Source organism: Podarcis liolepis (assembly GCF_965112155.1).
Source record: "Podarcis liolepis genome assembly, chromosome: 16".
NCBI lineage: Eukaryota > Metazoa > Chordata > Lepidosauria > Squamata > Lacertidae > Podarcis > Podarcis liolepis.
The window spans coordinates 30,035,058-30,062,336 of NC_139567.1; the positions used below are offsets into that span (position 1 = coordinate 30,035,058).

The 27,279-nt window shown below is 46.8% G+C and overlaps 2 protein-coding genes across 6 annotated transcripts; one reads left to right on the top strand and one right to left on the bottom strand.

The window, feature by feature from the left end:
* Positions 1-1,466: 1,466 nt before the first annotated feature.
* PHKG1 (phosphorylase kinase catalytic subunit gamma 1) lies at positions 1,467-17,575 on the top strand. 4 transcript variants are annotated; one of them, XR_014519993.1, is made up of 11 exons: positions 1,467-1,807; positions 4,181-4,316; positions 5,356-5,531; positions 8,615-8,669; positions 9,893-9,958; positions 11,281-11,444; positions 12,666-12,756; positions 13,146-13,299; positions 14,573-14,698; positions 15,919-17,318; positions 17,372-17,575. XR_014519993.1 is itself a non-coding variant. In XM_083479358.1 (10 exons), the coding sequence occupies exons 2-10, from the start codon at positions 4,234-4,236 to the stop codon at positions 16,168-16,170; spliced, it is 1,167 nt and encodes a 388-aa protein (XP_083335484.1). In that variant the 5' UTR covers positions 1,467-1,807; positions 4,181-4,233; the 3' UTR covers positions 16,171-17,575. The 4 variants fall into 4 exon arrangements, 3 of the variants coding, with proteins under 3 accessions (XP_083335484.1, XP_083335485.1, XP_083335486.1); XM_083479358.1 differs by having other exon boundaries at positions 15,919-17,575; XM_083479359.1 differs by lacking the exons at positions 1,467-1,807; positions 4,181-4,316 and adding an exon at positions 4,546-4,893 and having other exon boundaries at positions 15,919-17,575.
* Positions 17,456-26,665, bottom strand: SUMF2 (sulfatase modifying factor 2). 2 transcript variants are annotated; one of them, XM_083479361.1, is made up of 9 exons: positions 26,465-26,665; positions 25,488-25,629; positions 23,993-24,107; positions 23,593-23,637; positions 22,999-23,149; positions 22,103-22,158; positions 20,245-20,329; positions 19,532-19,700; positions 17,456-18,630 (listed from the first exon to the last, which is right to left on the bottom strand). In XM_083479361.1, the coding sequence occupies exons 1-9, from the start codon at positions 26,562-26,564 to the stop codon at positions 18,522-18,524; spliced, it is 972 nt and encodes a 323-aa protein (XP_083335487.1). In that variant the 5' UTR covers positions 26,565-26,665; the 3' UTR covers positions 17,456-18,521. The 2 variants fall into 2 exon arrangements, with proteins under 2 accessions (XP_083335487.1, XP_083335488.1); XM_083479362.1 differs by having other exon boundaries at positions 25,488-25,626; positions 26,465-26,656.
* Between the last annotated feature and the right edge of the window lie 614 nt (positions 26,666-27,279).

A 27,279-nucleotide genomic window follows, 5' to 3' on the forward strand; every position in this document is an offset into this window, starting at 1 on the left:
TGACTGCACCTTTATTAAGTTCTAAGTCAATAACATGGATGAACTGGATCCAGTGATGCTAACTTTTTGAAGTCTGATAGTCGCTTACACCTCTATTGCCACCACACACACCCTGCCCCACACTTGCCTCTTAGCACCCCCAGGTAATTCCACTGCCCCCTTTGGAAGCTACATAAGCTAGGCACTCCTAATAATTGCTAGTAAAGACTGAAGGGAGACATTTCTGCATTTCTCGCCCAGAAGTGTGGAGGACCATGAAATAACAAAATGTAGCTCTGCACCACCTTGTGGGGTTTTTACTGCTACATGTAGCTTGTCATGTGCCTGGATGATGACCTGGATGCCACCTGGCAGAAGAAAGACAAGATTGAAATATGCAAAAAGAAAAACTAGACGAGTCAATAAGATGTGTGTATTGGTTTGAATGTGGTTTGGGTCCAGTTTTGTTTTCTTCAGAAGTCATTCTGAATGTGAGTCCCTATGGGTCCCAGATTTGATCACTGGCCATCTCGGTGTGCGTCGCCCAACTTATCTTTGTGTGCCAGATTCCCTCCTTGGGGTGACCCTCTAGGAACGTGAGAAAAGCCTTCCCAATGGCCCATCCAGTCCAGCATCTTGTTCTCACAGTGGCCAACCAGGTGCCTGCAGAAAACCCACTAGCAGGATCCAAGCACACAAACTCTGCTGTGGTTTCCAGCAATTTGGTATTCTGAATGGAGGCACAGCATAGCTAACGTGGCTAAGTAGCCACTGAGAGCTGTATCCTCCATGGATTTGTCTAATCCCCTCTTAAAGTTTGGGGCCATCACTGCCTCCTGTGGGAGCAAGTACCATAGTTTAGCTATGCTCTGCATTAACTTTCATTTATGAAATACAGTGGTGCCTCGCAAGACGAAAAGAATCCGTTCTGTGATTCTCTTCGTCTAGCAGTTTTTTCGTCTTGCAAAGCAAGCCCATTGACGGATTAGCGCTATTAGCGGCTTTTAGTGGCTTTTAGCGGCTTATCTGCTGATCGGATCAGCTGATAAGCGGCTTAGCGGCTTAGAAAAAGGGGGGGAGAAAAAAAACCAGCAGGAACTCGCAAGACATTGTCGTCTTGCGAAGCAAGCCCAAAGGAAATTCATTTTGCGAAGCACCTCCAAAACGGAAAACTCTTTCGTCTAGCGAGTTTTCCGTCTTGCGAGGCATTCGTCTTGCAGGGCACCACTGTATTTAGCTTAATTAAATGCCCTTGAGTTCTAGTCTTAGGAGAGACGAAGAAAAACTTTTCTCGACCCACTTTCTCAATGCCATGTGTAACTTTACACACCTCTATCATGTCTCCTCTAAACTAAAAAAGTCCCAGTGCTGCAAAAACTTCAAGGGGACCCACGTCATCCCCATGATCATTCAAGTTGCCCTTTCCTGAGCCTTTTCCAACTCTACAGTATACTTTGAGAGGTGAGGATTTGACCACCCTGTTCAGTGTCACTCCAGCAACTCAGAGACAGCGTTGTTGCCTCTGCTGAGCTGCTCCTTCACCTCAAAGCAGGGTCACTCCTAAATAAACACTCCAGCAGTTCAGCATGCTCAAACCAGAGGGCTGGACCAGCTCCCAGGTTGCATGACCGTTCTTATTTTGGTCATTGGTGTTCCCGCAGCGGCAGAACGGCACCCACAGCAAATTAACAGAGAATGCAGAAGGCTGGTTTGTTGTAGCCTCAACATAATTGAGGCAATTTGTTTCTGGAGTTGCCTGCTGGATTTTCTCACAAGGCATTTCCTAAGGCCAGATTAAGTGAACAGTTTCAGAGAAAGGAAGGTAATGGTGAGTACCAATTTACTTTGTCCAGAAATTGCTCCTGTTCAGCAAAGAGATTTAAGGGGGGGGGACTTATACTCAGGACAGCCCCCCTGAAAATGATGGGCATGATATACATGGGCCCATTAATTCCAGTGGGCCTACTCTGAGTAGGACTTAGTTGGAGACCATCCTACGTTTATGCAGGTGTAATGATTACTTTATAAGACATAAGTATGTGTTTGTTGGGGTGGGGCTGAGTATGCCTGGAAGCAGAGCTGAATCTGCACTTGGGTTCAGCTCCGAATTAAAGCAGAGCACAGCTTGTCCAGAGTGTGGCTTTTTCTTCGCTGCTCGGAAATAACAATTAGTCCCTGAGACATCTGGAACCGAGGTCAGACTTTTGACCCTGAAGCTCTCAAAGCTGCTTGCTTTAAAACCCAAATGCATATGAGCTGCCTGTACGGGTATGAGAGGAACGAGAGGCTTGAACTCTGCACGTGCCTCAAAGGATTATGTCCTGAGGTGGACTTGGCTGTCAGAGCCAAAGGCAGGCTATTTTGATACCTCATGCCACAATTGCGGGTGGGAGTGTGATTTTGTGTCACAGCACAAAATGAGGGGAAGGTTAACCCTCCCTTTCTGCGCCGTTCAGTTGTGACCATAGGCTTTTTAAAAGCTTCAATTGTCACTAATGGCTTGTTTGTTTTTAAGCAAGCCTAATTGTATGGGGGATCAGGGCATGAGAAGGGTGAGGAACAGGAAGACCGTGAGCCCGCAGAATGAAGATTCCCTCCTTCCCCATAGAAGGCTGAGCCCATTGAAACCAATGAGATTTCAGATGTATGTTTTTTGGTTATTGCAATTATATCCCACCTTTTTCTTTCAAGGAGCTCAAGGTGGTGTACATGGTCCTCCCTCACATCAATTAATCACTACAACAACCCTGTGAGGAAGGTTAGGCTAAGGGGCAGCAACTGACCCCCAAGGGTCACCCAGGGAGCTTCATGGCTAAGTGGGGATTTGAACCCGGTTTCTCCCAGGTCCTAGTCCAACACGGCACTACCACTGCACTACTATGGCTCTCACTAGACTTCACTGGCTTCATTCGTCCCATAGACTTCAAGGGGAACTACAAGCCAATTTAATAGCTGTCAATTTTTCCCTTTTCTTGCACGGAATCCTATTCGGAATAAGGGAATTTCCCTTTAAAAAAGGGAAACGTTGACAGCTATGGCCAATTTGACACAATCCTATTACTGCAAGATAAGTTGGTATAAACCTCAAAGCAGTTTAAAAAACAACAACAATAAAATTATCAGCTATTGAAGCTACTGAAAACATTTTAATAAACAATCCAATTAAAACATACACCAACATTCTGCATGTCTGGATAGACTTGCCTAAACTAAAACATTTTAGCAAGTGCCAAAAAGGGTGCAGTGAAGTCGCCTGCCTGGTGTCAATTGGCATGGAGTTCCAAAGGGTGGGTGCCACCACACCAGAAGATTGATTTATTGCAAAAACATAATGACTATAATCACCTAGCATGCGTAATAGTGCCAATTCCACAGGTGGAAGCAGTCTAGTGGGCTTGTATATAGGATAAGGCAATATTGCATGCTGCAAAGGGCTTTGTATACTAATCGTAATACCTTTATCTTGGCTCGGGAACAAATCGGCAACCAGTGCAGATCTTAGAGCACAGGTGTTAAATGCTGACAAGACCCCACTCCTGTCAGCAATTGTGCTGTAGTATTTTGCACTAACTGCACCTTCAGGATACTGTGGATTTGACTAATGTTGGGCAACATCCCATGTCAGGAATGGGGGACCTTTTTTGGAAATTGTATCTAGCAACAAAAACAGACTATACACACAATGGAAAAAACAAGCAGTGACAACAAAATAATACAAGATCGGCACAAGGAATTCTTCTTCTTTGATAATAAAGTTGAAATAAAAACCTATTTTCAGTCCAAGGGCCACTTTCCCTTCTGAGCAACTTTTTGAGGGCCACATCCATGTGGCGTGCTTGGTCAGTGGCAAAAGCGGGCAGAGCAAGGAATGTGAATTGTAACTTTTTAAGCAGGCAATTTTTCACACATACCCTTCTCTGTCCACTGTCCAGGTAATGCAAGTGCCATGATGAGAGTTCAAGGGCACATCCCAGTTGGGAAAAAACACCTGAGGAGGATGAAGATTACTGCTGTTGAGGGGCATGGCCTGTGAAGGGGGTGTGTGGAATGGGAAGAGTCCTGAGGGCCAGTTAGAAAAGTGTAGAGGGCCGCAATTGACTCCCAGGCCTTCTGGATCCCCTCTCCTGCAATAAGATTTGGTATATATTGGAGAAGACGGCTAATTTCCTGTGGGTGTTTTTGCTTGTTTGTTTCTTTACAGCTTTTTGTCATCTTGAAGTAAACCTCTAGAAGGTTGCTGGAAATCAGGCCAAGATGACTAAGACTGAAGAAGTGCCGGACAGCCATACGTCTGGGGAATTTTATGAGAAATATGAGCCAAAGGAAATCCTGGGGAGGTAATGAAATGAAATGAAATATATGGGACTAATCTTGCTGGTTAATACGCTGCATGTCCCTCAGAACCAGAATATGGATGTCAAATCAGCCAGTTGTGGAAATTGGAAAGCTTTTGCCAGGACAATATAACATATATATAACATATATATATAGCACAAGTACTAAGAACCCAAAACAAGTCTTGTTGGAACTGTCTTGTCAAGAGTCCCATTTCTAGCAATTGTAGTTCTCAAGTATACTGCTATTGGACTTGGAGGTTCCATCCAGCCACCATTGGCCTATAGCTGTTGATGCACTATTATCTTTCATAGCATGGGGTGGAGGGCTTGATCTGGCTGATGGGCCCGATTCTGAGTTCCCCCACTCCATGGCCAGCCACTTTGACAGGTGCAGGGGACTCCTATTGACCCTGCCAATCACCTTTTTTTGGACCGGTTGGCAATTTGAGAAAGTGCCAGTCACAAAATGGCTGCCTGCGGCGGGGCATAATGCAAAATGGCTGCCATGGGAGTGTGTGCCATAGCACAAAATGGCAGCTGGGGGCAGGGGTTATAGGACACATGGCTGCTGTGGAGGGTATGGCATTATACAAAATGGTTCAAAATCCCCACCTGAAAGTGGATGGCCTTGGGGGCCAGTCACTGTCTCTCAGCCTAGCCTACCTCCCATGGTTGTCATTGAGTTACTTGAAGGAAAAGTAGGACACAAATGTAGTAATATTAGGATTGATTTTTTTATTGCATTTTCTCCAAGGAGATGGCATAACACATAGTTCTCCCCCTCCCCTCCTGAATTAGTCCCCACAACAACCCTGTGAGGTGGGCTAGGTTGGGAGGGGCAGTGGATGGCACCCATGGGCACCCAGTGAGATTTTTGGTTGAGGATGGAGTGGGATTTGAACCCTGGTTTCTCAGATTTTAGTTTGACACTCTAACAACTACACCACACTGGCCCTAGTACCTATATATTTGTAGATAGGGTGTAGATATAGGGTTTAATTCTTGCCTAAAACCTCTCCTGTCTGCTCTGCCCTTCCAGGGGAGTGAGCAGCGTTGTCCGGCGCTGCATTCATAAAGTTACAAGAGAAGAATATGCAGTGAAAATCATAGATATCACAGCTGGGAATCTGTCTCCAGAAGAAGTCAAGGAGTTGAGGGACGCCACTCTGAAAGAAATTGACATACTCCAGAAGGTGTCTGGACACCCAAACGTTAGTAAGTCAGGCTTTGGTTCCAGAAAGTTCTGACGGAACAACAGCTATGAATTGGGGGGTGGCGGCAAAAAATGGAGTCTGCTGGCTGTTATTTTCACTGAAGTGAAGGACCTAGACCTCGAGATCATGCCTGTGGATTTGCTTTGTCTTTATGATTCTGAACCCTGCGTCCCGCCAATTCTCAGGAGAAATGTGCTGCTGTCTTTCAAATGCTCTGGGTAAGAACATAAGGAGAGCCTGGCTGCTGGATCAGGCCAAGAGGGACCCATTTGGCCCAGCGTTCTGTTCTCACAGTGGCCAGCCCATTTTAGGAAGCCCACAAGCTGGGTAGGCAACACAGCAGAGACCCCTGGGGAGATGATTTGAGGAATGGAAGAAAGAACCCTCACATTAATCCTGCTCCATCTCCTCAAACATAAATTCGGCAAAAATTCTGGCACCCCACCCATTTCACTGAAATGTCAGCTTCTTCCCTTTTTCCAATTTTAAAAAGGACCCACACCTCATTGACATGCAAGAATAAGAAATAAAATAAAAACAATGCAACTTAAGTAAAATCAAACATATGTGCAAAATGTTTCGATGAGAATAGAAATTGCATTTGGAAAATTATGAATTGATGGGTGTGAGGAACAATGGGGGGGAAATCTGGTCTGGGATCTTGTTATAAACACCTGTGCTGCAGCGTCTCGATTCCTTGTGTGACATTTGCAGTGCCAAGAGAGTAAAATTTCCGTGCCACAAAAAAAAATCCTCGTTCCCTTGGTCATAGGCAACGTTGGACACGGGTTTCTTCCCTGTGATAGATGGTGTTCTCATTTGACACCCCCCCCTGCTTTAAATCCAGCCCCTGAGAGATCCCCACACGGCCCCAGCTATCATATTTTCGATGTGCTGATGAATCAGCATTACCGTAACACACAGGCTATAACTTAAGGAGGACCAGGCACTCCCAGGAAAAGGCTTCCCCCTTCTTGCTATCTGCTCCTTGCCTCGTGGCATTTGTAAAGAGGTGCCTAATGCGTTTCTGGGACCCATTTGTAATTCCAGGGCTGATTCCAGGGAGTTTTGACAGCAGGGGGTTGACAGCCTCTGCCTTGGAAGATTTCCTAGACATGTTCACAGAGGATCAGCCAAGCAGAGGAATCGGTTGGTTCCAGGGCCAGAACCACCTAGAGGCAGAGAGATCAGGGGTAGCTTTTCATTAGTGTGAAATGGCAGCAATTTCTCAATTACTGCATCTGCTTTGCATGCAGAAGGCACCAGTTTCAATCCCTGGCGTCAATTCCAGGTAGGGATAAGAATGTCCCACACATTGTAGATATTGCAGATCTAGGTAGACCAATAGTCTGAGTGAATATAAGACTGTTTCTATCTTCTTATTCAAATCAGAACAATGAGGACTAGAATCATGCTTTATTCTTTGGGAAAGGGACATAGTTCAGTGGCAGAGCATTTGCTCTGCATGCAGAAGATCCTGGGTTCAATCCTTGACAGCATCTCCAGGTAGGGCTTGAAAAGACTCAATTTATGAAACCCTGGAATGCCACAGACAGTCAGTGTTGACATTACTCACCTAGGTCAATAGTCTGCAAGGGATATATGGCAGCTTCCTATATTCCTGTGCCCCCAAAAAGTGCATTGGGGGTTGGGGGACGGCATCACAGCGTGAATCACATGAGGTCAAGGCAACCAAAATGGCTGCTTGGTTTGTGTGATGGAAAACAGGAAGATGGTGTCCTGGATTTTGGCTTCAAAGTGTTGGAGGGTATGCTAACGTCCTTGAGCTATGGGGCCTACCATTAAGCAGCCAGCAAACCTTCTGTATGTCATACGACCTGTCCTTGCCCCTTGCCCCCAGTCTCCCTCTGCCATCACTAGCCTGTTAGCTTCAGGTGTAGCGGAGACATCCATCCCATTGCCAGTGTTAAAATAAGTTTTAACTGCCAGTCCAGTCAGCTTCTGTACATGAAACAACTTGTCTTTCGCCTCAGGCAGCCAAAATGTCCCAGACTGACTTTGCTGAGTCACCCTGCCTGAGTCACGCCATCCACGAAGGATTTTTAAACAAACATACATTTCAACATTTTACAGGCATCACAGTGGAATTTATTTATTGCTTTCCTTATATGATCACATCTCTCCCTATGTGCTATTTATGCACCATTTTAATTTAATTTAAATTATTTCATACCTGCCGTTCACCATAAGGTGTGTGACAATTATAATCTGTTCTACAGTGAAGGTGCTTAGATGCACATCTGTGGGGAGGGAGTTTCCCAATCTAGGGGCTACCACATAGAAAGCCCCATCCCAGCCTGTCACTCCCCATACCTCTTAGGGTCCCCTCTGCAGAGCTTAACACCTGAGAGGGTCTGTAGGGAAAAGGGGGGGTCTTTTAGACATTAGGGGCCTCAATCCTTGGGAGACAATTATGCTTTGTGGTCTTCTGGATGATGGTGGACTCAAACTCCCATCAACCTCAGGTGGTCACATGACCAGTCTTGTGGCATGGCTGGCCCCAGGTGACAGGTGAGGGAGAGCAGACCTGGTGGAGCTGAATTACAATGCACCGTTGCTCAGCGATCTCCAGTTAAATGGCCTTGGAAAGCAGAGGACAGGAAGGACCTTCCCAGTCTCATATCTGGGCCAGAGCCAGTAAAGTGATCTAGACCAGAGTTTCCCAAACCTTTTCAGGCCATCACAATGAAATTCAAAACAATGAATTGCACATTTATTCAAAATCCAAATAAAGCTATTTAGTTTAACTAATACAACAAAACGAATGGACCTGATCTAGTGATGCCAGGTTTTAAAAGTTTAATTTACACTGGGTCAGAAGTGATATAAACCAGCTTCCCCGGTTGATCTTGCAGAGATATCTGCACTGATTTTTAACTACAGTTCCTAGGATATCTTGAAGGAAAGACATCATCAACGTTAGAGTGGTATAGAACAGTTTGTAGAAAGAGCTGTCCAGAGCTCTCCCAGCCCAGTTCAGCTTTCAAGCCCAGATTTTGTGGAGGTGGTGAATGCTTCAAAGGTGATCCCACATTGCTAAGAATACCATCTTTTATTTTGCAGTCCAGCTGAAGGACAGCTTTGAATCCAACACGTTCTTCTTCCTGGTGTTTGACCTGTAAGTACTGGGTTTTTTTAACTAACGCATCATGCTGAAAGAGCGAGATTTTGCCATGGGCATCCGGGCTGGGGCTTACAAACGATATAATGTTTGAAAATGGTTTGGGGAGCTTTTCAGGTAGTGAAAAATGCAGCTACTCGCCTGCATACAGGCTCGAGTCACCATCTTAGTGGGTCACCTGTTTTGAAATCTAAGAAGATCCCTGCTGGATCAGAGCAAAGGTTCATCAAGCCAAGCCTGCTGCTTTTCGCAATGGTCAACGATAAACGTTCCCATGGCATGAAGGGAGCAGCTGTTCGTCTCTCCGCCTCTCTGTTGTGGGGCTGGCTCAGATTTCCCAATAACCTTTGCTAAGGTCTCTGCTGCTGTCACAGATCCTTGGGGGTCTATTCTTAGCCGCCCCGCATTTGTGTAATAGCTGGTGTGGTGGCTGCTTTAACCGGAGTTTTTCCTGCACAAACATTCTTGATACATTTTTAATGCACTCTGGGTAAGCAAATTCTCCTAACATCATTTTCAGACACACTTTTTCTTACTTCTCTTCACATATCTATTATCTGTCAAAGCATATACCATAATTCATTCATAATGATACAGTCATTAGAATTTATCCAAATGTATCTTCTGGCAGAAATTCTGATTCCCATGAGTGCTTTAAATATGTATCCTGACCTGTGGAATTCTTCTTGGTCCGTCTCCTGGCTGAGATCTTACTAGGCCATATCCCCATTTCTGACCAAGCTTATCTTTTGAACCATGAGGACCAGAGGCTTAAAAAAAACCACCCCAAAACCCTGAGATTTGGAGTTGTATACAGTTGAAGTATACATTGGAAGTTTTAGGAGTGCTGTTCGATCTGTAAAAGGGGAAAGAGGAGTTGTGAAGCTTCCAACCTTCCCCACATCAGCTAATGTGGGGAGCCAGTGTGGTGTAGTGGTTAAGAGCGGTAGTCTCGACCACCGGAGGAACCGGGTTCGCGTCTCCGCTCCTCCACATGCAGCTGCTGGGTGACCTTGGGCCAGTCACACTTCTCTGAAGTCTCCCAGCCTCACTCACCTCACAGAGTGTTTGTTGTGGGGGAGGAAGGGAAAGGAGAATGTTAGCCGCTTTGAGACTCGTTAAAAAAGGGAGTGAAAGGCGGGATATCAAATCCAAACTCTTCTAATGCCCTTTATTTAGCTTATTTTTGATGTAATTTTCTTTCCCCTCCCTCAACTTAGAATGAAGAGAGGGGAGCTATTTGATTACCTCACGGAGAAGGTGACTTTAAGTGAGAAGGAAACCAGGTAAGGCATTTCAGCCCTCTCTGTTTCAACCGCCCTAAAGAGACAAAATGGGGGTGATAATACTGGCCTACCACACAGGGCTGTTGTGAGGCTTGATTAGAGTTGTCAACCTATCCCCCTGCCTCTGCACCCCAGGTCTGGGTTTTTGCTCGCACCGGAGCATGGCAAAATATTGGGAGTTGGGTTTTCTAGAGACACGAACCGCTGTAATAAGAAGCCTGGGTCTGAGCCCGAGAGAGAGAACAGATTTGCTCTGAATACAAGTGTCCTGCGAATTAATCTTTGGACAGGCTTGATTAGAAAGGGTTGTTCCCTGGAATGCCAGGATCTCTGTGTCATCACCAACAACTGTGGGTGGGGCTGCTCCCCTGCTCCCCTTGCTTGCCAACTCCCACCCAACTTCCCTATCTCCTCAGAGCATCTCATGTCCCTCCATCCTTACTTTATTCAAATCTCTCCTGTTGTTGAAAACCAACATTTTAAAACCTGCCTTCTCTTTTTGCTTCCCACCTCGACTTCATGCAAATCTAGCACTACAAATCCTCCTATGGGGCTGTGTGGTGACAGCCTTGTATTTCTATTTCTTGTTATAATTATACAATCATAAACAAAACAACTGATAAAAAGACAAGAGAAGTATACTACGATAGCAACTTTATCTGTTTCTTGTTATAAATTTAGGGTGCATTTCATTTCCCTCCAGCCTCACTTTTTGTAGCCTGTGTGTATATAATAGTTATTTAATTTGTTTCATAAAATTTATACGCCACTTGGTTGTACAAAAAACAAACAAACCTCAGAGCGATTTGCAAAACTAGATAAAACAATAGAATTACCAATAAGAAGAATTAACAACAGTAATTTAAGACTTTTGAAAAGGTAAAATAACAATGGACTAAAAACAGATTAAAACTCATGCCAGCTTTCTGAACAAACGGGTAGGGTTGTCTAATCAATGTTTTAAGAAGGTGCATAAAAAGAGTACATTGAAGGCCCCTGCCTGATGTTAATAGGAAGGGAGTTCCAAATTGTTGGTGCTGCCACACTAAAATATTGAGTTGTTTATGTTTCTCTTTCTCTCTGGGTTAGGCAATGTGGTGCCCTCCAGATGTTGCTGGACTTCATCAGGCCCAGCCAGTATGACCAATGGTCAGGGATGATGGGAGATTCCAGCAACATCTGGAGGGTATCACACAGGCTTCCCTGATCTATCTATCCATGCATCTACATACTTCCAGCAAAGCAACAGGGAACAGGGGTGCCCATCTTCTCCTTTGGATGGTTTCCTTTTGCTAAGAAGCATCTGCTCTCTCTCCCTGCAGGAAGATCATGCGTGCTCTCCTGGAAGTCATCCAGTATCTCCACAGCATGAACATTGTCCACAGGGATCTCAAGCCAGAGAATATCCTTCTGGACGACGACATGAACATCAAACTGACCGACTTTGGCTTCTCCTGTCAGCTGCACAGAGACGAAAAGCTCAAAGGTGGCATGGCAGGCTTATGGCAAAGATAAGAAAATGTGGGGTGGTGAAGATGGAGGCTGCATTCTAACCCCTGCCCCTTAAAAAAAAAAGTAGGAACTTAGGAAGCTGCTCCATATCAGGGATAGGAATCTTTTTCAACCCAAGGGCACATTCCCTTACAGGAAAACCACCCAGGGGGGGGGGCCACTGGCTGGAGTGGGTGGGGCCAGAGGCAAAAAGTGGGTGGAACAACTAGTGGGACTCTTACCTTGGTACAATATGGAACCTTAAACACACACACACACATTCACCATTGTACCTGCGCAAGCAAAAGGTTTTATAATATTATTAATCTTATTTGATTTGTTAACAAAAAGAAAGTGCAAACATGACAGAAAGAAAACAAAGAATAGAAACTGTAAGTCCTAAAGTGTCACAGCTTGGAAAGAGAAAAGTTCATCGTTATGGCACAGCTCCTAAGGGAGGCCAGAGAACTCTGAGGGAAATTGCTGCAGGTTTGTTTTATTCATCTTGTGTCCAGAACGGAAACAAATCCAACAAACATTATTGGTGTTCCCCGTTGCTGTTGCCCGCAAACCATGTATTGTTGATGACTTTCCTGCTAATTTGCACTGTGTTCCTTTGCCCTGAAATGAATGGCGTGGAATTAGGTAAAATTTTGCCATTGCTAAGAGATGAATAATGTAGCTTTTGCCAGAAGACGAATTGCAGTGGAAGGGAAACAGTGTTGCATGCTGTGTAGACAGAGCAGAAATCAATTCCTTCCTACAGCCTTAGTTTTAAGGGATGCATTTTGCTCCAGGGCCGGAAGTTCCCCATCCCTGCTCTATACGGAGTCCATCTAGTTTAGTACTGTGCACACTGGCCAGCCAGGGTTTCAGACAGGGGTCTTTTCCGAACACTCACCTAGAGGTGCTGTAGACTGAGCCTGGAAAACCTCACCATGCAAACCATGAGTCAAAGCCCTTCCCCATTTTACAAGCCCAGAATCATACAGTCCTGCAGCATCTGTCTAGACAAAAAATCCTGAAACTGGCATGTTTCCCACATGCATCTGGTTGGCCACTGTGAGAATAGGATGCTGGACTAGTTAGGTCTTTTCTTAGGTTCTTAACTTGCTTTGAGCCAATGGGTATAGCAGGATTTTAATAATACCTAATACTAACTGATATTAGCGGTACTTTTAACAAGTATTTAGCTTTTTATTCCTGTTCTTTGCAGAGATCTGTGGAACTCCTGGCTACTTGGCTCCCGAAATACTAGAATGTTCCATGGATCCAGACCATCCAGGTTATGGGAAGGAAGTTGACATGTAAGCAGAACCAATATATCATCATGGGGTGGGGGAGCAGACTTACCTAAAATATATCACATACCCCTCGAGGAACCTACCTGGGTGCTCAGGTACTCAGGGAAGCACTTTCTCTTAATCCCATCAGCATCAGAAGCACAGCTGGTGGTGACCCATGAGAGAGCCTTCCCCACGGCTGCTCCCAGATTGCAGCATTCCCTCCCCAAAGAGGCCAGACTGGCTCCCTCCTTGTTATCCACCCACCGGCACACTATTGGAATTACCCAACACTTCTGTCTTCATCCATCCTTCGTTCTGCATGACTCTCGGTGCGCGTTGCGTCTGCTTTACATTATGCACGACTCAGGCGCAGATGCATTTAATTATGGGGATGGGATTGCTTGTTTCAGGTGGAGCACCGGGGTCATCATGTACACCTTGCTGGCAGGATCCCCTCCATTCTGGCACCGGAAGCAGATGCTGATGCTGAGGATGATCATGAACGGGGACTACAAGTTCGGCTCCCCAGAGTGGGACGATCAGTCAGACACCGTCAAGGACCTGGTGGGTGGTGTATCAAGAGGGAGGGCAGAAGGGCCATAGCTCCATGGCAGAGCATCTGCTTGGCATGCACACGGCCCCAGCTTCAAGCCACACTATCTCCAGGTAGGGCCCCTCTACCTGAAACCCTGGACAGCTGCAGCCATTCAGTGTAGACCAGGCCTCCTCAACCTCAGCCCTCCAGATGTTTTTGGCCTACAACTCCCATCATCCCTAGCTAGCTGGACCAGTGGTCAGGGATGATGGGAATTGTAGTCTCAAAACATCTGGAGGGCCGAGGTTGAGGAAGCCTGGTGTAGACGATAGTGAGCCAGGTGGACCCAATGGCCTGACTACATGTAAGGCAGCTTCCTAAGTTTCTGTGAACAACAGATTTAAAGTATAATATTTTGTTGTTTAAGCAGAAGGGGCTGTAGCTCGGTGGTGGAGCATATTCGGTTCATGCAGCAAGTTTTAGGTTCATCTCCACATAGGGTGGGGAACGTCCCCCTTCTGAAACCCAAAGAGCCACTGCCAGTCAGTGTAGACAATACTGAGCTAGATGCAGGGACAGACTTTGGTAATATGGCGTCCTGAGCAAGGAAAATATTTGGTGGGCCCCTTACCCATATATTTCTTATTTTCACAATAATTCCTTTTTGTACTTGGGGGTAGGTACTTATATTATTAGCCCCCTTGGCTTGGTACCCCCACGTGGGGGAACTGCCCACACCACCCTACATCTGGCACTGCTAGATGGCCTGACTCTGTATAAGCAGCTTCCTGTTTAAATTGGCCCTTTGTTTAGAATCAAGAGGACTAGAATCTTCCTTTATTTTCAGTATAGGCAGCTTCCTAAGTTCACTTGCCAGGTCTCCTGACCCTAAGGAAGAAAAGGCAACTCAAAGGACAGAGGTCAGAACAATTACAAACAGGGTGCAGAAACTGAATTGAGTTGTTTTTTTCCTTCCACACTCATAATGCCAGACCTTTAACTACACCACCTGAATTTTCTGGGGTGCAATTGAATCCCCCTTGAAAACAGAGAGTCTGAAAGGGTCCACTGTCTCTAAAACCCATGGGTGACCCCTCATTCAAGGCCTGAACAATTTATAATCAGGCAAGAAAAAGAAGAGAGAAGAGTTTGATTGCTAGGTATGTGCCAGGCCATGATCTGCGGCTGGTGAGCTCTGACTGGTACAGGGCAATGGAAAATTGTCTGGGCCCCAGTTCGTGCTTTAGCAGCCCCTGAAGCCTTCCTGCGGCCCAACCCCAGCTCTTCTTCCTCTGCCTACAGATCACCCACTTCTTGGTGGTGAAGCCGCAACACCGCTACACTGTGGAAGACGCCCTCGCCCACCCCTTCTTCCAGCAGTACGTCGTGGAGGAGGTCCGACACTTCAGCCCCTTCCGGAAATTCAGGGTAAGTGAGTTAGCCAGGTTCTGCTGGGGGGCTCACCTGGCCCAGTGTCTGACTCCCAGATGTTGCCTTTCACCGTAGAATTGCAGTCCTTTCCCCCTTCTTTAGCTGCGATTATTGCATTGCTGGGGGTTGAATGACCCTTGAGATCCTTTCCAACCCTAAAATTTTCTGACATGGCCTGCTGTGCACTGGAAGCTCCTCCTTGTTCTTTTTATCACTTAACTCTCATTTCCCCAGGCATCATAAATCCGTGCTGGCTGAGGCTGATGGGAGTTGAGAGTCCAAAACAGCTGGTGACTGCAGCTTGGGGAAGACTGGTCTAAACCTAGTAGTACAGATGTCCTGTGTAGAAGCTGGGCCTGACCTAAACAGGTTTCCCCCTCCCAAAAGTCAATTATTGATGCTGAAGATCATTTCAAAGCAGTTAAATTGATATAGATTCCTCAGTCAAGACAGGTGATGAGTCAATGAAATGCTCCCTAAACATAAGGGACTGCTGGATGAGGCCAACAGCCCAGCTAGTCCAGCATCCTGCTCTCACAGTGGCCAATCCTGGTGCCGCTTCTGGGAAACCAACAAGCAGGATCCAAGCACAAGAGCACACAGCCCTCCTTCCAGAAACTGGTATTCAGAAGCATTGCTGCCTCCGACCCGTGGAGGCAGAGCAGAGCCACCATGGCTATTAGTCATCAATAGCTCTCTCCTCCGCCATGAATTTGTCTAATCCTCTTAGGTAAAGGTAAAGGGACCCCTGACCATTAGGTCAAGTCGTAACCAACTCTGGAGTTGCGGTGCTCATATCGCTTTATTGGCCGAGGGAGCCGGCGTACAGCTTCTGGGTCATGTGGCCAGCATGACTAAGCTGCTTCTGGCGAACCAGAGCAGTGCACGGAAACACCGTTTACCTTCCCGCCGGAGTGGTACCTATTTATCTACTTGCACTTTGACATGCTTTCGAACTGCTAGGTTGGCAGGAGCAGGGACCGAGCAATGGGAGCTCACCCCATTGCGGAGATTCGAACCGCCGACCTTCTGATTCTGTAGTTTAACCCACAGCGCCACCCACATCTCGAATCCTCTTTTAAAGCCATCCAATTTGGTGGCACTCACTGCCTCCTGCAGAAGTGAGTTCCACCGTTTAACTATGTGCTGTCCTTTCATTTTATCAGCCTACAGCCCTCGTCACTGAGTTTCTAAACGTGTTCCGTCTCCCTCTCCAGGTCATCTGCTTGACTGTTCTGGCATCGGTCCGCATCTACCTCAACTATCGCAACGTCAAGCCCATCACCAGGGACGTGCTGCAGCGGGACCCCTACAGCCTGAAGCCTGTCCGCAAACTGATCGACGCTTGTGCCTTCCGGGTCTACGGGCACTGGGTGAAGAAGGGTGAAGCCCAGAACCGGGCCGCTCTCTTTGAAAACACTCCCAAGGCCGTTCTGTTCCGCTTGGCAGCCGAGGAAGAGTTGTTCTGAGTTCCAGCACACTCAGTGGTCGGGAGAAGCCTCCTAGCATGTTAACAGCTAAAGCAAAACTTTATTATTTACTTTAAAAAAACAACAACTCATATTGCCTTTTCTCCATGGAGCTCAGCTACACTTCCTGCTCACCATTTTTATCTTCCCTGCGACCCTGTGAGGTAGGCTAGGGTGAGCAATCTCCAGAGAACTTTATGGCTGAGCTGGGGTGGAGATTTGAACCCAAAGTCTTAGTTTGGCAATCTAACCACTATACCAGATGCTCTCATTATATATACTTTCCTTAATTACACAGTCTGAGACACACCAAAATTATAACAGTATAGTAGTGCTCTAGAAACTTTCAGAATTTTGTCTAGTTTTCCTTCCTGGACTGGGTGGGGTGGGGTAGGGTGGGACATTGTTTAAATCTCTAACCAGCCCCATCCTAAGAGTGGCAGACAAAAATATGCAAGGCGATATATGCTCAGAAATTAAATGCAGGCATTGAATATTCCTGCATTGCAGGGGCTTGGACTCTATAACCCTTGAGGCCCCTTCCAGCTCACAATTCTGATTGTTAACAATTTTGAAGCGGTAAACTCCAGCCATTGAAGGTCATCTCCATGCAACGTAAAAAGGGGTGCATGGCAGGAAGACATTCAACAGGGCCTCTGAAGAAACTCAACAGGTGAAGCAAGCTTCTTTTCCCCCCAGTGTATGGCTGCTTAAATGAGGAGGCAGAGAAGCTGCTTTATGGAAAGGAGCCCCAAAGCCCTTAAACCTCTTAGAAATATTGAGTTTGCTGCCCCAGGAAATCTTTTAAGACTAGACAAATGCATGGGGTTTTCCAGGAGCTGTGAGTGGCGAGAGATAAACATGGAACCTCCAGTGTCAGAGGCTGTATACCTCAGAATACCAGATCATAGGGCACAAACAATGGGATTGGGCAGGGGGAGTGGGGGTTGCCTCTTGCTTTCAAGTTTGGCTTCTCGTGTTCCTGAAGGCGTCTGTGCAGCCAGCGTTGGAAACAAGGATGCTGGACCAGGAGGGAGGCATTTGCATCCTCTGGTTGGCCTGCCATGGACTCTGGAACTCAACTGCTGCTTCATGTCTGTATTGTGATGCCCAGTGGCAAAGTGAGTGTCCAGCAAGCCTTAGAAAAGGTACTGATGAACCACAACTCCCATCAGCCCTAGCAAGCACAACCAATGGTCAGGGCTGATGGGAGTTGTAGTTCAGCAACATCTGGAAGGCTAGGGATGTCCCCCGCACTTCCTGCTATATATAGCATCAGCCCAGCTCAGGGGTGTGAAATATTTATTATGACTATTTATTACATCTGCACACACGGAAGGGAATGGATTGGTTTTCTAGGGGAGGGATTGATTTAAGAATGAATAAATGTGCTTTATTTATTGGATGTGGAGTTTTGTTCATTGCACAGCGACATCTTGCTTCCTCGAATCACTTGCTTAGCGACGTCTACAGGATTCTTCATATAGCAGGGGGTTTGACTAGAGGACCATTTGGTCTCCTTCCACCTCTAGAATCCTATGATAAAACAGGCGCCTCTGTGCGCTTCCAAGTTATAATCCGTTTATTCTGCAGTGCTCTGCAGCTCAGCATCCCACAAGCTGGTACCCTCTGGATGTGGCTGGACTCGAACTCCCATCAACCTCTCTGGAACATCTGCAGGGAAGGGTGACTCAGATGATGAAGGGTCTGGAAGCCAAGCCTTTTACGGGGAGCAGCTGAGGGTGCTGGGCCTGTTAAGCCTGGAGAGGTGAAACAAGACCCCTCTTCCAATTTCTGAAGGGCTGCCACATGGAAGATGGATGGAGCAAGCTTATTTCCTGCTGCTCCAGAGGGTCAGACCTGAAACAATGGATTCAAGTGGCAGGGAAGGAGATTCCAACTAAACATTACAAAGAAACTTCTGACAGGAAGAACAGTTGGACAGAGGAACAGGCTCCCTTGGAAGGTGGTGGACTCTCCTTGGTGGGAGGTTTTTATAGAAAGGTTGGGTGGCCTTCCGTTGGTTACAGCAAGGTTCGATCCCCATATGGGACAACTGCATATTCCTACATTGCAGGGGGTTGGACTAGATGACCCTCAGAGTCCTTTCCAACTCTATGATTCTGATATAGAGCTGTAATTCCTGCATTGCAGGAGGTTGACCCTGAGGGTCTGACCGCATATGAAAGATACCAGGTTGGGGAAGACACCTTTGCCTCAAACTTGCAGCATCACCAATTCAGCCCTTCCTAAACCTCCTTTTACAAGAGGCTCCTCCCCAGAACCAAAGCGGGGATCCGGTCTCTCCACTGGAGAAAAGGTCTGTTCCTTCCTTTTGGGAGGAAGCCCCTTCAGAGCTCTGCTTTTTCGCTCCCAGTTGCTGGGGGCGGCTGCTTGGCAAGGCTGGCAGCACACCGGAAGCTCAGGTTGTCCGAGGCCGAGTCTGGAGTGTTCCCCATCCTAAGGAGCGAAAGGGGGAAAGGTTAGTTCCCAAGAAGCTGCTTCATACGGAGTCAGCCCACCAGCCCACCTCAGTATTGTTGGCACTGACTGGCAGCAGGGAGTCTTTTCTCAGCACTACTTAGAGAGGCTGCTGGGACCTTCTGTATGCTAGGCAGGTGACCTGCCCTGAGCTCACAGCCCTTCCTCTGAAGGTCTCTCTTCTTCATGAACCTAAATCAAGGGCTCTACAAGAGGATCGGACAAATTCATAGGAATGTAAGACGCTGCCGTCAACAGAATCAAACCATCAGATGTATCTAGCTCAGTACGGTCTACACTGACTGGCAGCAGCGCTCCAGTGTTGCAACCCCAAAGTGCTTCATCCCTGTTAGAATCAGTGCTATTTTACTCAGAAGTAAGCCCCGCTGACTGCAATATGGACTGCAGTGGTACCTCGGGTTACATATGCTTCAGGTTACATACGCTTCAGGTTACAGACTCTGCTGACCCAGAAATATTACCTCGGGTTAAGAGCTTTGCGTCAGGATGAGAACAGAAATCGTGCTCCGGCGGCGCAGCGGCAGCGGGAGGCCCCATTAGCTAAAGTGGTGCCTCAGGTTAAGAACAGTTTCAGGTTAAGAACGGACCTCTGGAACAAATTAAGTACTTAACCTGAGGTACCACTGTACTGTCAAGTGAGTGTGAGAAATATCGCCTGTGTGTGTTTTTTAAAAGCCATTCCCACAAAACCAAAATTTCAGAGATTTAAATTGTGAAACCTCAGTTACAACTGTCAGATTCAGAAAACGGGAGTCCGTTTTGGACAGTTGAGACGTTGTTTTCAAAATGAGTGCTAAATATTAGTGGGTGGAGCAGGTGGGTGGGGTGATGCTAATGAGGAGCCCAAGGGCCAACCTACCTTGTCGTCAGCTGAGCCTTGTGATTGGCTGATCCATCCACCGTGTCAATCCAAGAGGCTCCCCGCAGAACACGCATCCCCTGAGCCGAGTGGCGGACCCTGGTAGGCCCCTCTGGACTATACTCTGAGTCTGTCCATTCCCAGGTATTTCCTAAAAGGTCATATAACCCTGGGATACAGAGCAACAGCAGTTGGTTAGGCTACTTGCTTTCCTCCCCCACTGGGGAGGAAAATGCACTCTGCACATGTTCAGGAACCAAAACTACTGTAGCTCATTGGCCAGGGCTTTTCAAGTGGGTGGGATGGCTAAAGGAAGATTTGAACTAAGTCCTGGTAACAGAGTATGGAATCACAAAAACATAGAGTTGGAAGGCCATTTCGTCCAACAGCCCCTGCAATGCAAGAATCTTTTGCCCAATGTGGGGCTTGAACCTGCATCCCTGACCTTAAGAGCCTCACGCTCCACTGACTGAGCAATCCCAGGAAGCTTTGTGGAGTCTAGAAGGAGGAGTTGCCAGTGTGGCATAGTGGTTAGAGTGTCAAGACTAGGATTTAGGAGACCAGGGTTCAAATCCCCCCCAGCCATCATGAAGATAACTGGGCCAGTCAGGGATAACTAGGGATAAAATGGGAGGGGGAGAACTATGTGCACCACCTCCAGCTCCTTGGAAGAAAAAGTGGGATATCAATGCAATAAAATAAACTTTCCTTACCGTAGTTGTTCTGAGGAGGAAACGCAGCCACTGGGGAGACCCCATGGTAGCCGTCTTCGGCTGTGTCGACAGCAGGAAAATCGCCCTGTGGGGAAAGAGGGAAGGAGCACCCACTCAATATTCGTGTGTGCGTTGCACAGCTGGAGTCACAAGCCCCCAAAGGACACCCCAGGGCATAAGCCGATTCAGTTGTAACTAAGGGCAGCAAAACATGAAAACTGGCCTTGAAAAAACACTCAGGATTGCGTCCATTAAGAAGCTGCAGAAATCTGGTAATCCTTTCAGGCTAATGTCTCTGATATGTTAGGATACCATATACCCTGGGAACCTAAAATATTTCTGCTTGTTTATCCTGTTATTGCAGGAAATGACCAGAAAATAGTGTTTCAGTGTTATAGCTCAGATTATAACGGCTAGTAATTGGGGGGTGGCAATGACTGATTTAAGCGCATCCAATTGATGTGTGACCACGCTTGCATCACAGTGACTGGGAAGTGGCCAGAACAGGGGCTTATGTGTGCTCCGTCATTGTGTGGGATGACCTGGAACAGATTGGGGGTTGTCTGCATATCCAAATGGATCAAGAAAAAATTATTTACAGTAACTAGGATTAATTGACTTATTGCAAAAGAATACATATAAACCAGGTTCGTTTGTATTTTTCGTAATGTTTGTAACAAGAAGTTCAATGATAATGTCCAACCGTATGCTGCTTTCAACGTGCTGTAATGGTCTTTCTTTATGCTCCTTGTCTTTGGCTTATTTTGTTTACAGTGGTACCTCGGGTTACATACGCTTCAGGTTACAGGCTCCGCTAACCCAGAAATAGTACCCCAGGTTAAGAACTTTGCTTCAGGATGAGAACAGAAATCGTGCTCCAGCGGCGCGGCGGCAGCAGGAGGCCCCATTAGCTAAAGGGGTGCAGAATAGTCTCAGGTTAAGAATGGACCTCCAGAACGAATTAAGTTCTTAACCCAAGGTACCACTGTATTGATAATAAAAACAGAAGGCTCAGAGGTTTACACCAGGCAGGAAATGCTCAGGTGGCTTTCTGAGATGTAGCTGCCAAAACTGCACAGCATATTCCAAGTGTGGTCATGCCACAGAGTTAAAGGCATGTGGGATACAAGCTTTTTATTTTATTTCATATAGAAAAAAACACCTCAAAGGGGATTACGAAAATGATAAGACAGTAACGTTATTGATAAGCAAAAATAACAGCAATCATTTCAGGCTTTCGAAAAGCTGAAATAACAATAGACTAAAAACAGAATTAACATTTTCATTGGCTTTCTAAACATCTAGGTGAGCTTGTCGAAACAGAAATGTTTTTAGCAGGCACCAAAAAGAGTCCAGTTAAGGCGTCTGCCTGATGTCAAGAGGCAGGGAGTTCCAAAGTTTGAGTGTGGCTTTGCTGCTTTCCTAAGAATCCCCGGAGGCTGGGGATATATTGCAGTCACAGAGTCTCCTGTAGAAGGGGCCAGTCTTGACAGCCAGCTGTGGCATAGTGGTTAGAGTGTCAGACTAGGGCCTTAGATAGACCAGGGTTCAAATCCTCACCCTCCATGTTTAGCCATGAACCTTGCTGGGCAACCATTCTGCCTCTCAGCTTAATTTACCTTGCAGGGCTGTTGTGAGGAACAAACGGGGAGAGAACCAGATATGCCACCTAGAGCTCCTTAGAGGAAAGGCAGGATATAAATGTAATAAATAAATAGGAGTCACGACAAAACACAAACGGAAGACTAGTAGGCTGTACGCCAGGTGTTTCCAACTACAACTCTCATCATCTGGGGGCACCAGGTTGGGGGACGGCTGGAACCAAGGTTCCCAAAGCCCTGCTCTCCAGTCTTCCTACCTGCCAGAGGTTCGTACGGTTGGTGAGGAATTTGTTCCCCCAAGGATACAATCTGTCTGGCAAAAAATAGGGAGGGAAAAAGAAAAGGTCATTTTTTAAGCTTGTTTTATCAGTTCCAACACGTTTACATACACAAACACCACCTTCTCTTATCAAACCAGGCGAGCAGGAAAGGGTGATTTTAATCCTATCCTAAAAATGTTAAATTAAAACGACTGATGATGATGCAGAAGGGGAACAGCAGCAGCTCAGCCGGAAATCTTACCCACCCCCCGCCCTTATGCCTGAAGAGAGAGAGAGAGAGAGAGAGAGAGAGATGGAGAGATGGTCAGAATGCTTTTGCTGCCTTTGGGCTAAACTTAAATTGACTCCCCGATCCTGACTCCTGTTGTGCATGTAGCCTTAGAGTGTGTGCGTGGGGGGGGGGGAGTCCTCCTTATGCCACACTCCCCACTTTAACCAGAGAGCCCCTCAGAAATCTGCTGCCACTTGTACTGCTTATGTAGTCCTAGAAGGCCTAATTTTCACATGGATGGAATCGGCGGAAAGTGGGGGTAAAGGGGGTGGCACAGAGAGAGGGGAGAGAAAGAAAAGGAGGTATATAAGAGAGGGGGGGGGGGAAAGGGGAGAAAAAATAGCCCCTGCCCCACTTTATAGGAATCCAGAGCACAAAAACAGCTGCCAGCAATAACGAAATTCTTCTAAACCTCGTTTTTGTCTCCTCCCCGTGCCCTGACAATTTGTCTGAAGCCGTTCCGAGCCAGCTTTGTGCTCAGAGGCTGGTCTCTTTGGATGAGGGTTCCCCCCCAAAAAACTTAGCCTGCTCTCCCCTGGTCTGGATACACTGACCGGATGAAGCTGCCGCCACCGCGACCCTGGGCCCTTCGCTTACGTACTCTCCAGGCCCCCCCTGGCAGCAAACTCCCACTCCTCCTCGGTCGGCAGCCTCTTCCCTCTCCACGCGCAGAAGGCCTGGGCATCGTTCCAGCTCACGTGCAGCACCGGGAAGTCCAGCCTCTCCTTGATGCCAGATCCGGGACCTGCGGGCTGATTGGGGTTACGCTGAGTAGGCCTTGAACCAGACCACAGTATCAGTAAACAACGATGACACAGAGCACTAGCGCAGACCCAAGATGGCGGCCACTACTGACTATCAGAGAAGCTGGTATCCCTGGATCAAGTGCATCAGTTTTGTTGAGTTAATTAAACTAAATAGTCTTAACAGGATTTTTGAGTAAATGTGAAATTAGTTGTAACTGTTTTGAATGTCACCGTGTTATGATCTTCTTTAGCGGGTCATGCAAACTGCTATTCTGCACAATGCTTTTTATAGGGTAGGGGGCACTTTATAGGGTAGGCTCTGTGCTGATCTGTGGGCTCCAGCTAATGGCCACTTTTTACTCCCTTTCCTTGGATGTCAACATGGACCATTTCAGTGACATCACTCTTATAGAAGGATGAACATTCCCCTGCCCCTACGTAAGGCTCACCTGTCTCCAAAATGCTTTCTCAATAGGAAGCCACCACGGGGCAGACTAAAAGGAGGAAGAAAAGCGTGTTCAAAGCAAAAATCTCACCAGTGCTAATGCAGCCCACCTCCCCCCCCTTACAATAACTATGTCCCGTTTTAGGAAAAAGGTATTACTAGTGACATCACAGAAGCTTGGCCAATGGCTTGAGAGCAGGGCAAACCATGGGCAGGTAGCATCAAGCTAGCATGGCACAGAAGCTTTAGGATTTGACGAGTCTCAGTTTTTGGAAAGACAACATCCAGAATCTTCGGGGGGGGAGGAAGCATATTGTTTGCAGGAACAGGCCTGTGATGGACATTTACCCCCACGACCTAAGGCCCCACCAGGGACCCCGTTCGTCTTTAGGGCTGTCCCCTACCTCCAGCTTCTGTGTCACTTTCTTCTTCAGCTCTTCGGGGACGAAATCCTCAAAGACAAAGCTCCACCCGTATTGCTCAGCTTCTGTTTTGTATTTCTGGTCTCTCACAAACTCCCTGTTGGTTTTCAAACCAGGAACTTAAGACACAAATCCCTAGATCAGCCTCCCCCAACCTGGTGCCCTCCAGCTGCTTTGGACAACAACTCCCATCAGCTGGCTTTGATTGACTGTCCAACTTTTCTCATCCAGCACACCTGAACACCTCTCTTGACCCATTTTCTTTTTCTACCTATTTTCCCCCCAACCATAAGCATCCTGGGAGGCTAATGGATGGGAGATCTGAGATAGCAGGATCATAAAAAGAACCTGCTGGATCAGGTCAGTGGCCCATCTAGGCCAGCAACCTGGTCTCACACTGGCCAACCAGATGCCCTTAATGGGAAACCCGCAAGCAGGAGCTGAGCCCAGGAGCCCTCTCCCCTCCTGCGGCTTCCAGCAACTGGCATTCAGAAGCATTACTGCCTCCAACCACGGAGACAGACTATGGCCATCACAGCTAGTAGCCACTGGTAGCCCTCTCTTCCTCCATGAATTCATCTAATCCTCTTTAAAAGCCATCCAAGTTGGTGGGCATCAATGCCTCCAGTGGGAGTGAGTTCCACAGTTTAACTATACACTGCATGAAGGACTTTCTTTTATTCGTCCTGAATCTTCTCACATTCACTTTCACTGCATGCCCATGAGTTCTATTGTTACAAGAAAGAGGGAGAAAAGCTTTTCTGTGTCCGCTTTCTCAACCTCATGCATAGTTTTATAAATGTAGAGGAAAGCACCATAATTCTTTTGCCATCAGTTACACTGGTCCTAATCTGAACACTTTCCACTAGACAGTTCTACCTGACAGTTAAACTATATAGAGCATCATATACAGTGGTACCTCAGGTTACAGACGCTTCAGGTTACAGACTCCGCTAACCCAGAAATAGTGCTTCAGGTTAAGAACTTTGCTTCAGGATGAGAACAGAAATCGTGCTCCAGCGGCGCGGCGGCAGCTGAAGGCCCTATTAGCTAAAGTGGTGCTTCAAGTTAAGGACAGTTTCAGGTTAAGAACGGACCTCCGGAACGACTTAACCCGAGGTACCACTGTATAGCCAATATTTGAATTATCTCGATATCTGCTTTGTAGCTCAGCAGCAGAGGATGTGCTTTGCATGCAGACGGTCTCAGGTTCAAATCCCTGATGTCTTCAGCAGAGCTGGAAATATCACCCTGTTGCTGCCAGCCAGTGTAGAACAGGCATAGGGAACGAGCTGGCAGCTTAGAAATACTCTTATAAATGAAATAAAAAATAAACTGTATGCAGAACATGTAGAACACTCTGAAGTCCTATTCATATGTCCTGTTGAGACAGAAATCATTGCAATTTTGCAACACCACATCCCCACGGACCCAGAAGCACAGCCAGCCTCAAGCAAGCGTGGGATTTATGCCTTACCGGAAGTCTTTGTTGGTGACTGGATATTTGTCCATCAGGAACGGTTTGACTTTCCTGAAGGCTCCGTCTCCTTTTTTACCGTCCAAGAAACCCGCCCCGATTTGGAACACCCCACCAGACAGCCGCACCACACTGTTGTCTGCTGAGAGGAGGGTGTAAATCAACAGGGAGAGAGAGTCAACACACACAAAAATGGTGGTTACGATTCCTACATTTCTGCCTTTACGGCGGGTTGGACTAGATGACCCACTGGGCCCCTTCCAACGTTACGATTCTATGAAATGATGTCTCTGCAGAAAAAAATATGCCTGAATTATATTAGCATCCACCAACAGGGGACACCATTAAATGTTACGGCACCAGGGGGAATCGTTCCAGTACACCCATTTGCAGTGGTTGGAAACAGGGAAGGGGAAGATGATGGGTATCTAAGTCTGAAATAAGTTTGATGTATCAGTGTCCGTGTGCTCACACCTGCGCTGCACAAGTACACCTGAAGATAGGGACACCCAATGCACCTGACCAGGCTCATTAACCTCAGCGACCCTAATGAAGCCATGTCTGAGCAGCCCTCATTGCTGAAGGTTCAATAAGAATAATTTCTATGCAAGGTTGAAATCTGTTTCATGCATCTTCAATAAGAATAATTTCTGTGCAAGGTTGAAATCTGTTTCACGCATCTTCAATAAGAATAATTTCTATGCAAGGTTGAAATCCGTTTCATGCATCAGCAATAATAAAGATAATGCGAATAATTGCCTTGCAAGGCTGAAATCAGTTTCATATATCAGATGCACCATCGATAACAATATTAATAATACTCATTCGCTGCAAGGCTGAAATGCGTTTCATGATACTTCCCCCGGGGGGCAAGCAAGGCATAGGTCTACCGATGAGGAGGAAGACCAGCCTGGAGAAACTCTCCTGCCTGCGATCCGGAGGAGGAAGTTGAGCGGGCGGGCAGGCGGGAGACTCACCGGGCTGCTGGGAGCTGCTCCCGGCCAGCGCCCAGGCGGAGATCAGGCCCGCCCAAAGCACCCCGACGCCGCGGCACCCCGACGCCGATCCGGACGCCATGGCAGCCGGAGTGAGAGAGGCGCCCGCCGACTCCTTCCCGCGCCCAGAATTGAGTTGCAGCTGAAGGCAGCAAAGGGAACCGGGGGCAAGGCAAGGAATCGCTTCCGGGGTCAGCACGTGGGAAGCTTTCTTTTCGTTTTCTCCCCCCCCCCCATAAAAAATAAAACTGCGCTGAATACATGACTCCGCTTCCCTGTTTTGGAAGGATTTAAAAAATAATTTATTAACTTTTTATCAACTTTCTGTTTTACAATTTCAAATAAACATCTTACAAACTGCAAAAAATATCCAGTGACTTCCCTTCTCTTTCCATGGTTCATTTTACATATTTTCCCTGCATATTTTACTATAACCATTCAAATCAGTGTTCCACTTTTACATCCATCAAAAAATATTTATCTACTCTGTTGCCAGCGTTTTCAGCTGTATATTTCCCATATATTCAATAAATGTTTTCCGCTCTTCTTTAAATGCGTGTTCTTCTTGCTCTCTTATTCTATATGTTAAATCTGCAAGTTCTGCATATTATGTCAACTCAAGTTGCCAATCCTCTTTGGTTGCGACCGTGCTCACTTTCCATTTTGGGGCTAACAAAAAACAGACCAGTTGTTGCATACATAAATAACATGAATTACTAGTAAGAATGATTTTTAATAGGTCTCTCTTCCAAATTAATAACATGTAAATGGATGGCCTATATCAAAAGGCAGCCATC

Excerpts from the sequence above, each read along its gene's own strand:
- SUMF2 (XM_083479361.1), bottom strand. The coding sequence starts at position 26,564 with ATGGCGTCCGGATCGGCGTCGGGGTGCCGCGGCGTCGGGGTGCTTTGG. Across the intron at positions 23,150-23,592 it reads AGAAAGCATTTTGGAGACAG|CCCGCAGGTCCCGGATCTGG; the intron begins GTGAGCCTTACG and ends AACCCCAATCAG. Across the intron at positions 20,330-22,102 it reads ACCGTACGAACCTCTGGCAG|GGCGATTTTCCTGCTGTCGA; the intron begins GTAGGAAGACTG and ends CTTTCCCCACAG.
- PHKG1 (XM_083479358.1), top strand. The coding sequence starts at position 4,234 with ATGACTAAGACTGAAGAAGTGCCGGACAGCCATACGTCTGGGGAATTT. Across the intron at positions 9,959-11,280 it reads TTAAGTGAGAAGGAAACCAG|GAAGATCATGCGTGCTCTCC; the intron begins GTAAGGCATTTC and ends CTCTCCCTGCAG. Across the intron at positions 11,445-12,665 it reads CAGAGACGAAAAGCTCAAAG|AGATCTGTGGAACTCCTGGC; the intron begins GTGGCATGGCAG and ends TGTTCTTTGCAG.